Source organism: Anguilla rostrata, chromosome 11, assembly GCF_018555375.3.
Source record: "Anguilla rostrata isolate EN2019 chromosome 11, ASM1855537v3, whole genome shotgun sequence".
In the NCBI taxonomy this organism is placed as follows: domain Eukaryota; kingdom Metazoa; phylum Chordata; class Actinopteri; order Anguilliformes; family Anguillidae; genus Anguilla; species Anguilla rostrata.
The window spans coordinates 27208929-27220974 of NC_057943.1; the positions used below are offsets into that span (position 1 = coordinate 27208929).

Below are 12046 nucleotides of genomic sequence, written 5' to 3' on the forward strand. Positions count from 1 at the left end.
TGTACGAGAAGTAAAGCTGGATTTGCTTAATGATGCTGCCTTTTTGCCCTTTAGCGAGCGTTTTACCTCACATTAGCCAGCTAGCTAGCCGTCGTACCTGTTTCATTTAGTGGAATTTTGCTGTTCTATGGGCTAGCCATAAAAGGAGTGGACATCTACCCAATGGTCAATGACATAGCTGTCAGCTGTACCTGATTGGTCCGTGCTGTAAGGAGGTAAACCGTTTACACAAGATTCTTCCCATAGAATCCTGCGTACTCATGGGAAAGTCCCTGAGCCAATCAGAGATATGACATGTGGTGTAAGCGCCTCAAACCACACTGTTACACAAGATAACCAAAAACATCTGGGGGTAGACTGATGAATGTTCTGGAAATACTGGCAACTGCGTCTGTCTTTTTCTGCTGTTGGGAAATGATGGGAACCGAGTTCTAATTTTTAGAAATTGACTCTGTTTGGGAGCCATATGCCTGTTCTCAATTATAAGGGAGCGCTAATTTAATTTGACGCAAGTGTCAAAGCACCGAAGTTATACGTTTGAGCCATAAGAGAACTTCCAAGCTGGATTTGGAGTCAGGTCCCATTACACCTATGGGCAGGATACTCAACCTGAGAGACCCAGTTGCGCAAAATGGATAATGTAAAAAAACAATTTGCTCTGGACGTGGTGACTACCGATGTAATATAAAAAATTTAAATAAAATTCCCAACGGCATACCCAGCTACTGTGTTAGATGTTAATGTAGCCTTTTCCAGTTTCGGTTATTGGTAGACAAATTAGCATTATGCCAAACGATAGGCTCATAATCAGCTGCTGCCAATTGGTAGTGCCAATCAGTAAAAAAAAAAACCCCAGCAGGCTCTTCATTGAAAGAAAAAGAAGTTGCATCATTTATCATTTACAGGGAAGCAGAAGGGCCTGTCTACAGCGCAAGGCCTCTGAGACCACCCCCCCACCCACCATCCCCAAAATAAGGGACCCTCTGCCCCCCTCTGTTCATCAATCATTGAAGCCGGAAGGTTTCCGTTTCGACCGCGAGCTGGAGCCCGAGCTGGAGCATGGCGCCCGGGACGTCCGCCATCCAGCTGGTAAACCGCGGGCGCGGACGGAGACGTGGCAGCGTGGCTGCGGGCAGATCAGCCTAGTCGTTCCTACGTTTGTGTGCTGTGGATTGGGTGGGCAGAAAGAGAAGGTTAGCTAGAGTACGGAAAGAGGCGTTTGTCTTTGACCGTGAGTGTAAAACTGCCATCGGCGTGTGAGAGAGTAACAGTCAACATCGACATTCCCCTATGCAGACTATGGAGACACACACACACACACATATTCACACACACACACACACACAAACACATATATTCACTCACACTTACACTCACATACACACACATATTCACACACACTTACACTCACACGCATGCATGCATGCACACACACAGATTCACACACACACGCACACATATATTCACACACACTTACACACATATTCACTCACACTTACACTCACATACACACACATATTCACACACACACGCACACACACACACAAATGAATGCACTCACATCTCACACACAAAGACACACCCACACTCACTCTCTCAAACACATACATCAACACACTCACATCTCTCACAGACACGCTGACAAAAGCACCTGGGCACACATACTCACAAGCATCTTTTAACAAAAAGAATCACAGATGTTAACAGATAACAAATTCAGCACCATGTGGAAAATGTCAGTTAAACAAATGTTTAAGTTTTAGAAAGCGCACGTGCACATATATATAAAGATGACTGCTCCATGCTCATTAATAAGCAGTTCATATTCATAAATCCCTTTCTTTCCACTCACTAACCTTCAAACTGATGCTTATGTCTGACTGACACTGATTTCCACTTGAACGTTTTTTATTTATTCAGAAACTGTTTCGCTATTTCCCGGCTCTCTGATTGGCCAAGTGCAAAGGAAGGAACCTCTTTAGCGATAAGGCCGGCCCACTTCAACTTTGACCTTTCTGCGTGGCCTCTAAATTCATCAGCAGGGTGCTGCAGGCAACACAAGGTCTGATGTATGATGTGTGCCCAGGAAAAACATAATGGCATGGAGCGAAAGACCAAAGAATAAGGGGATGAAAGAGTTTCAGAGATTAAGCTGAATAAATGTGCGACTTAAGTAGGCCAAGGAAAGCGCTTGTTTGAGTAGAGCTGCATGGGGGCGTTCCCTCTGTGAAGGCAATTTACTGTGGGGACATAAGGGCCTTTCTTATTTTCTATAGGGACAACATTTTCTCATGATTGGAGAGCAGGGGCCACATCCCCTGACCAATGGCAGGAGGGTTATGTGGTTAAATCTCCAGTTGACCACAACAGGGACTGTTCAACTGTCCTTTCAGTTTCTCCCTATCATCCGTGTTTCTGGAGTGACTGGCTCAGGACTTGCGAGCTGATTGAAGCTCATAAACGCTAGGCTACCCTTTCTGCAGCGCAGACCCTGGTCTTTTCACATTAAATATTTCATCGTACTGCAGGTTTGGTCTGGTGACCTGATTTTGTAAAAAATAAAAAAGGAACAGTCACACACAGCAGTTTGCAGTAATTTCCTCTTTTTCTAGCTGAGTAGAGATTACTGAAGCTTCATTCTGTGACTGTCAGAGGAGAAATAGATCCTAACCCTGAGATTTCTGCCACGGTGGAGGACAAACCATCAATGGGAGCCCTGGCTCTGGGCCTCTTCAGTTTAAGGGGATTTAGAATTATTTTTGGAACATCGGCTAAGGGATTAATCTACATTGCTCATGCGGATTCCACTGAATTTTTGCCCGCGTGTGTATGTGTGTGCCTGTGTGCGTTTTGCTGTGTGTATGTGTCTGTTTCACTGCGTGTTTCATTGTGTGTATGAGTGCGCATGTGTGCGTTTTACTGTGTGTATAGTATGTGTGAGTTTCTGTGAGTGCATTTCAGCGTGTGTGTGTGTTGGTACGAGTTCCATCGTGTGGGTGTGAATCTGTGTGTGCGTCAGTATATGTGAGCACACACAGAAACACACATGTATAGTGTGCAAGATTCTGTGAATGTGTCTGAATGTGTGTATGTGTGTGTGTGTAGTAGTAACGCGTAAATTTGTGCTATTCTGCATTGCTCTGCATATAGTCTGTTTGTCTTATTTGAGCTGTAGTGTTTTTTTTCTTGTGCAAGTGAGGTTTCTCCTTGAAGTGTCCCCACTGAATCCTGCATTCAGCTGCATTACTGCTCTTATTGTGTTTAATAGAGTAACAAAAAAAACAAAACGTATGTTTGGATTCCACAGTCAGTGTTTGAGCAGCACATCACTTTGCATGCACTATAAGCACCGTTACCTTGGCAGTGTTCCTTATTCCTGCACACAGCCCCGCTGTGGCAGTCTGAATTTGTGCGTGTAGCATGTTCTCTTCTACAGTTTACTTCAGAACTTTCACATCCTGCTGTAAAAAAGTGGGTGCTGGTGAAAACCATGGCGCAAAACAGGGTGTGTGGTGCTGTGCTGCCTCTGCTGCACCACCAGGGGGTGACAAACCCTATGGAAATGGACCTGACTTCAGCAGCAAGGTAGAGAATCGCAGTGTCGCATTGTCATTGACCTGGACTTATTAGAGGCTAAGTAGAGAAATTAGAGCCAGAATGGAGTCATTATTTTCTGCTGTGGATAACATCCCCTCCCTGTTTGGCTGTCTTGTCATGTGTTATTACTTTCCCACTGGCTCCAGCCAATCATGATGCTTAGCCGCAGAATTCAAAAGTCTTTTGATTGGTTCACACAAGTCAGTGGTTGACAGCTCATGGTTGCTGTTATATGGTTCTAGAAGACTCCATTTTCCAGTGTTGCCTTTGGCTGTGGTAGGAAGCTCCATTTGTGGACTTCGAGGTATAAAGGCCTCCATGGTCTGCATCCTTTGCACAGTTTTAATAAAACCTGTGTACTCATTTGGAGCTTCAGTTAAATCTTCACTGTGCTAGGAAATAAAAGCAAAGAGCTTTTGAAATGGGAAATCAGGGCCACAGTGGTGGGCCTTCAGGGACTGTACCAGCATGCACCATACCAAAGGCTCTGAAAAGGACTCTATTCAAAAATCTTTGCGGCTCTTCATCCCACCAGACACTTTGTCTGGATATTGTTGTTTTAAAGGTGTTGCGGTGGGCCGCACATTGGGGTGCTAGTAGCTGGGGGGGTCGAGGCAGGTTTAATTTGAACTTTGGGGGAGATACACTGCTGGACCCCCTAGACTCACGTAGTTAAACACCAAGTCTCACAAGCGCACTAGCTAGTCTAGTAAATGATTAGTATGAAAACACTGGGGGTGATGTCTCTTCCTGTCTCCCCTAAACATATGCGAATGGGTGGAGATAGATGGGATGAGGGCTTTCACCTAAATCATGTGACCGGTTCATCCTCCTGCCCCGCCTCGCTGTAGTAACAGCGATGGGTGCTACAGTTCGAGGGGCCCTCGTGACCCGGTGGAGCGGGTCCAGTCAGGGCCTGCTGTTCCCTGTAGCCAGGTGTCACAGATTTACTGACTGAGCCTGAAGGCTTAGCCATAACTTTACTGTGTGAACTAGACTTGATGTTCATGGCTATGGACGCCTGCTACTTTATTGAATTGTACTTCATCTGACTTGTGTTTGTGTTTGCTCCAATGACATTTGGTATGCGCTTATTGTACGCCGCTTTGGATAAACACAACTGCCAAATGAACGTAATGTAATGCCTTTGAACTGAACACGCTCACAAATGTATATATGCAGTGAAATTCCAGCATTCATGAATAATAAGTATGTCAGTATGCCGGTACTATGCGTGAGTCACTTTGGCAAAGGGCACTAAGCAAATTCATATTAATATCCTTCTCTGCAGAAGTGTTTGTGTGTAAGCCTTTGCTGTGTCTTCCCTGAGGCATTCCACTTTAAGGACTCCACTCCCCCCCCCCCCCCCCCCCAAGTTATTCATTCCATAATGTGCCCCCACGCCAGAGAACCTTTTCCTGACTCCAAAGTTGTTTCTTCATCTAAAAGATCAGAAAAACTGACAAGAAAAGGATAAGTTTCATGTTACTCAGTGGATCACACCATAATGCGACCTTCTTCCATCACAGCCTCTGTGGTCTCAGGGAGGGCTCTGTTCAGTCTAACTGCAATGTGGAATTTTTCCCTTGATCTTTAGAGAACAATGTGTTGCAGGTTTTCTTTTTTTGCTTTGTGTGTGTGTGTGTGTGTGTGTGTGTGTTTGTGTGTCTCAGACACTACTGCAGTCTGTCAGTATTTAAAAAACATTGGCCTATAAAACTCAAATAACATTGATTGGATGCAAGCAAATTGTGCAGGAATTGATTGTAGGTCATGAATCTGTTAAACTACACACAGTAGGGAAGGCCTCCGTGCTGTCTCCTTTTGTCAGGTCACTGCTGTGCTGTTGTGTTTTCAGACGCCTTGTATGAACTGATTTCCCTGGCGGAGGTGCCAAAGCAAAGCTTTAAATCTGAGTCTCGATTGGCCAGACGGTCATTTGTCAGACATCTAAAGTTACGTTTTCCCATTAAATAAATGCTGTTATACTGAGCCACTTGGAAAAGCTTACCTTTTTTGGATATATAAATCACTTTATACAGTACAGCTGGATATAGACTGAAGAAGTCGGAATTTGAACCTGCAACCTCTGAATTACAAGCTCAGTTCCTTAGCCGTCATGCTACCCTGCCACCTAGGCGCCAGTCAGCATCCTTACTGTCACCGCCTTCGTCCCCAAAGCCACGCTGGCCTTCGCTGTCGTTAACAGAGCCCCCCCCCCCGTGCTTTCCTGCCCCTCCCGTCTGCTCCCGCGGTCCTGCAGCACCCTGCAGAACGGGGCGTTCGCGTGGTTCGCGGAATCAACCGGAGTCTACCGCCGTGCCAGGAAGCCGGCTAGCGGTCGCTCAATGGCGGAAACAATCAATAACCGAAGCCACTGTCCTCAGCCTTCTTGTTCCCATTATTATGTTCCTGTCCCCCCCTTCCCCCCCTCCCTCCACCCATGTACTCGTCCCAGGCCCTGGCTGAAATCACCCTCCCAATCCTCCCCCCCCCCACCCCACCCCCCCGAGGGCCGAGATCTGATCCCCCGGCTCGGATTTCCCCCTCTCACGGTGACATCTATTAAAGTCCTGCAGGCCCCGGGGCCCCGCCCTGTGGGACAGCACATTAGCACTCGGCCCATTGAGCGTGACACGACCCCGCCCTGAATTATTGATAGCCGCAGTACTAATGAGGAAACCCGAGCACCGCCATTGCCTGTGCCGCCGCCACACATGCTCATACGGACAGGGACCCGGCCCGGGCCCCAAACGCCGCTGTCTTCTGCGTCAGAACCTTTACACCTGGACTGGAACCCAAAATTGACTGTTCCGCACCAGTACCTTTGCGCCTGGACTAGAACCCAAAATCGACTGTTCCGCACCAGAACCTTTGTGCCTGGACTAGAACCCAAAATCGACTGTTCCACACCAGAACCTTTGTACCTGGACTAGAACCCAAAATTGACTGTTCCACACCAGAACCTTTACGCCTGGACTGGAACCCAAAATCGACTGTTCTGCACCAGAACCATTTAATCCCACTTTATCCCCAATAGTGTGGTACTTCATCATAAACCTTACTGCACCACAAACTCTATTGTACTGTACCAGATGTGGACCACAGGTATCCTGTACTGTGGGGGTACTGGTTGTATATGGATGACACACAAATATTTTTCCAGCCATCCAATCACATTTCATAGTTTAGTTGACAATGTGTGACACTACACACGTACAATTATTGAAATATATGCAAGTATATGTACTAGTAAATGTGTGTGTGTGTATGTGTGTGCGTGCGAGTGTGTGTGCGTGTAAGTGTGTTTGTGTCTGTGTAAGCGTGAGTGTGTGTGTGTGTGTGTGTGTGTGTGTGTGTGTGTGTGTGTGTGTGTGTGTGTGTGCGTGTGTGTGTGAGTGTGTGTGTGTGTGTGTGTGTGTGTGTGCAAGTGTGTGTGTGTGCAGTGGGGCTCTTTAGTATTCTCTTCCCTCTCTCTGACTCACTGCACTAGCCTGAGAGAGAGGGAGAGAAAGAAGGAGTAAGGGAGGGATGGATGATAGGACCATCAGAGAGGTGAGGCAAAATAATCTTCTCTATCCCAGGCTTGTGTGTGTGTGTGTTCTTGTGCAATGTGTGTGTGTGTGTGTGTGTGTGTGTGCGTATTCATACTTACAGCTGAGGCTGTAATAGCTCTGCTTAGTCTCTGTCAGAAGGATTCTCCATAGCGCTCAGGCCCTCTGATCCTGCACACACACATTTCTGAGCACACAGTAGCTGCAGAGCTTCAGAGCCCTCCCGCATGGCCGAGCACACGCTGCCATTACACACCCTGGGCCTGTTTGTTTTATTCCTTCAATTTTAGTCCGCCAACAGTCGTGTTTTTGTCCCGAGCTAAGTACTGAAAAAGCTCTATGGCACAATTAATCACCCCCCAGCCTATTTATTTCTTTCAGCCTCTCCTTCACATTCTCTCTCTCTCTCTCTCTCTCTCTCTCACTCTTTCCTTCTTGCTCTCTTCTCTCCCCTCTGTCACTCCATCACTCTATACCTCTCCATCTCTCTGTCAGCCTGAGTTTAATCTCTCCCCCTCCTCATTTCTCTCAGTCCCCCCAGCTCTGTCATTTTCCATTTCATCACCCTTTTCCTCCTCCCATGCTCCCCTGCTTAGCCCCCCCCCCCCCCCCCCCCGCACCCCCAAGGCAGACACAGAAGAGGTTGAAGGAGCGCAGAGTCTTGCATTGACAGACGAGGAGGAGAGACGATGTGAACAGATTAGACACTCAGCAAGTTCAGAGTCACAGGGATGAAGGGAAGAGAGAGAGGGGAAGGCAGCGAGACACAAACAATAAAAGAATGGAGGGGAGGGAGGGGTGTTAAACCTACACGCAGGCAAGCCGTTCTGACAAGCTGAGAAGAGAGCAAGGGAAATAGGGGCAGAGAGAGAGGGAGAGAGAGAGAGAAAGAGAGAGAGAGAGAGGGAGGGAGCGAGGGACAGTGGCATTATTAGTCCCGCACTGTCTGCTTTCATGACTTAAACTCTGCAGGATGACAAGCGGCTGCTGGCTTTCCGATTGGCCGGGGCTGCCACCAATCAGAGCACAGGCATGTAAGGTGCCTTTAGGTTATACCCAACCCTACAAAAAAAAAAACAGAATCAGAGAGAGAGGAGAGAGAGAGAGAGAGACTGCAAGGAAAAAAGCAGACACCAGCTTGACAGTGTGCCTCTGTCGTTTCTCCTGTACTTCTCCGAAATGCTCCAGCTGAGAGGGAGACCCTGCCTGCCGAGCTTTAACAGGGGACCACCGCACATCCTGCTTTTCCTGATGCGGATTTAATCCTTTCCCTAAATATTCTGGGGCTCCTCTGTGTTCTTTTTTTACAGTTATTATTATTGCTATTCTTTATCCCCGCGGGACTAACTCCTTACCTGTTCTCCCAAACCCCCCCTTCGTAAAACAGCGCAACTGCAGGAATTCACCAGCTCTCCAAAATTCTCAGTCTCCCCCACCGTGCCCAGAAACCGGCTGAAGAGGGGGGAGGGGGTTAGAGGCAGTCTTACAAGTGTTCGACTTTACTTGCTTCTTTCTTTTTCTTTTTTTAAAAAAAATGACCTTCCTTTGAGCAAGGAGTTGCATTGAAGAGGATTCGGAGCTCTTGTTTTTGGGGTGGGGGGGCAGCCGAGAAGCAGTGAAAGGAGGAGGAACGAAGGAACGCGGCAGCGAGGAAAAGGCCCGGAGAGGAGAGGAGAAGTTGTGGGATGATTCTGGGTGAGTTTTTGCACACGTCGAGTCTGGGCGTCGCATCGCGTCTCACTTCATTAAAAACAACAAGAGCGTTTGCCGTCAGTTCGCCCGACTTTGGGCCCTGAAAGTCAGATGAACATGCCTGTGCATTCTTTCTCTCAAGTTAAACTCACGGAGGCGTATGAATGAAGGAGTGCAACTGAGTGTGGTGCAAGTCTGTGGGACGCTCTCACGCACTTTAATTTGCAGGTAGCAAAATGTAGGCAGGAGATTTCGTGGGTCTGCCTGAACCCGGTAAAGCACAGGTGACTATTAAGACAGGTGGCAAGGTGATCATTAGGAAAGATGACACAGGTGATTGTTGGGAAGGTGACACAGGTGATCGCTTGGAAAAATGGCTCAGGTGATCATTAGGGAAGATGGCACAGGTGACTGTTAGGAAGGGTGGCACATGTGACCGCTTGGAAAGATGGCACAGGTGACTATTAGGAAGGGTGGCACAGGTGATTGCTTGGAAAGATGGCACAGGTGACCGTTAGGAAGGGTCTCACAGGTGACCGTTAGGAAGGGTCTCACAGGTGACTGTTAGGAAGGGTGGCTCAGGTGTTTCAGAATCGTCTGCGGTGTTTTCTGTTTTTATGGAATGGAGGCAAAAGGAAGAGCTGCTGGCTTCCCTGTGCTGAGCCATAGAGCATTTTGCTCCTGCGTGGAAGTGCCGCGGCCGTATAAATGCGCCACCGGTGTTCTCTTGCTATTTCAGACTCTCTCCTCACGGGGTGTCAGTGGGAGGGGGGGGGGGGGGCTGTGACCAAAGTCCCTCATCAGCAAATGAGCCCTGCAGGGTTAGGGAATGTTTTGTTGAAGCTGAGGGAATGTTAGGTAAGCACTTGGTACATGTTGAGGAAATGTCAGGTTAAGTACTGACGGAGCATTGGGCTAACGTTGTGGGAGCATTAGGTAGATGTTCAGGAAGCATTGGGTACATTGGGCTATGGGAGCTTTTGGCTAATGTTGCTGGAGCGTTAGGTAGACATTGAAAAAGCATTGAGTACATGCTTGGAGAATGGTAGGGTTACGTTGTGGGAGTGTTAGGTAGCTCTTCGAGGAAGCTCTAGGAACATGCTGCGGGGTGTCAGGACAATGATGAGGAAGTGATAGGTAAATGTTGAGCAAATTCTGGGTTTGTGGTGCTGGAGTATTAAGCTGAAGTTAGGGTAGCAATAGATAAATGCTAAAGGAACATTAAGTAAACATTGAGGGGGCACTGTAAAATTGCTGAGAAGCTAAGATAAACGTTGGAGGAATGATTTGTAAATGTATTGCAGGAGACCACTGGTCGGAGAACTTGTATGACCTCTGGTTTGGAAGAGGATATTTTTTGCTCACCAACTCCGGTGGGAAGGAGCTGGTTTGCTAATCCACGTGCCTGCGGGTTTGACTGCTAAGTGGGGGCACTACAGTTTTACTGTACCCTTGAGTAAGGCCCCTATGGCTTTCGTCTGCAGTCAGCTGCTTAAGGACGATATGTAAGCTATGTAAGTGACCCTCGGTATGGGCCATCTGCCAAAGAAAGGAAACATAATAAGAATACAAACTCGGTGGGAACCTTCCGCCGTGCTCCCTGTTTCCACAGGGCAGATACTCAGGGGAGCGCACTTTAGTGTCCATAGAACTGCAGTTTTGAGCGAGGGTCTGAGAGTGACCTGGGAGCCTGTGTGTTACATACACGCACCACTGTAGCAGTTATTGTTGTGAATCTGCGCAATTAGGGTTCTCACTCAGTGCTATGTGTGTGTGTGTGTGTGTCTGTGGAGGGGGGGAAGGGAGGCTTCCCTGATTCAGCACTTTTCCATGAGTGGACAAAGGAAGACAGTCTACCTTTTGGAGGGGAAAAAACTGAAAAAAGTTTGGCCACTGAATTACAGTTCAGTAACACAGGGATAATTTGCTTCCTTAGTTAGATAATGGCCTTGCAGCCATACCATGTCTGCACCATGAACTCTATTTCTTCTGGGTTTGGGTCGGGCCTGGGTGGTACTTGGATGGGAGATTGTTGTTTAATTTGTGGTAGCAGTTACAGTTACAGTTGCCTGTAGGTTAAGAGCTTACAGTTACCTCCTGTAAAACATTACAGTAATCCCACATATTTGCACCTGTGTTTGCATTGTAAATCCTTCTGGATTAGAGCACGGGTGTAGCTATGGATTCTAGGCCCCCTGAAAGAATATTGCTCTGGGGCCCCCCTTTTTTTAATAAAACATTTTTTTAAATATATAAAGGGTATATTTAATACAAATATTTTTCAACTGAATTATGCTTTTGCATGTGGGCTCAAAACTCAAATGCATTTTTATACAATTTATCTACAACTGCCTACATTACATTACATTTATTTGGCAGATGCTTTATCAAAAGCGACGTACAAGAAGTGCCTATTAATGTTGATATTAAGTGTCAAGGTAGTTTACATTGCCTTATCAATGCCATTGCTAGCCGATAATTGCGAAAGGCCACAACATCACTGTTTATGAGTGTACATGAAATACACGCTTCACTGTGCATGCATTTATGCTGACTATTTATATAGCTTTAAAAAACACTCAAATGAAAATAGGAACCTGAGTGTCATCATTTCATTATGACAACTTTACAGAATAAGCTAACAGAAAAGGCTAACGTGCTATTTCTTTTCTCTGAAATGTGTACTGTTTAATTTCTGGCAAGTGTGGCACAAACATGATAACGCTCCAAAATACGCTGTAATTAAGAAATAAATGCACTTAGACTTTGCGTTGGGCACGGAGCGTGTTAGCCCCTGCCTGTCTGCATTGTAGGAGAGCCGGGTAGAACCCCCACACACTGGCAAGCCAGCAAGTACGTCAATATTAGCCTAAGGCTAGTGCCAAAAGGGTAATTGCGTATCACTTTTTAAAATTTATTTTAGCTGTAAACGTGTTTGCATGACTACTTTTTGCTGAAAGATTTTAATCAATGCCATTATTTCAACATTTCTGAAATAGCATCATTTGGCAGAAAAAACTTGTAGAAAACGTTTGAAAAAAATGCTTTCTGTATTCCACTCTGGCCCTGCCAGAGGTACTACAGCATCATATAAATGCCAATCGGGATATTCAGCAAATTGATGCTGCCCACAAATATTTCTAAATTGTGTAACAGGCGGAGCCAGGCTGAAACAGTAAGTGCAATTACTCTTTAATTTCAGC

At 46.6% G+C, this 12046-nt stretch overlaps 1 protein-coding gene across 3 annotated transcripts in view; it reads left to right on the top strand.

Moving 5' to 3' along the window:
- Nucleotides 1-12046, top strand: part of znf385a (zinc finger protein 385A) — an 89420-nt gene that overhangs the window by 1101 nt on the left and 76273 nt on the right. The window contains exon 1 of one of the 3 annotated variants that reach the window (XM_064299120.1): nucleotides 8044-8846. The exons of the other annotated variants lie outside the window; for them this stretch is intronic. Coding sequence (XP_064155190.1) covers nucleotides 8837-8846 — 10 coding nt within the window. The 5' untranslated portion in view covers nucleotides 8044-8836. Of the gene's footprint in view, nucleotides 1-8043; nucleotides 8847-12046 lie in introns of those variants that run through there. 3 annotated transcript variants of the gene reach the window in all.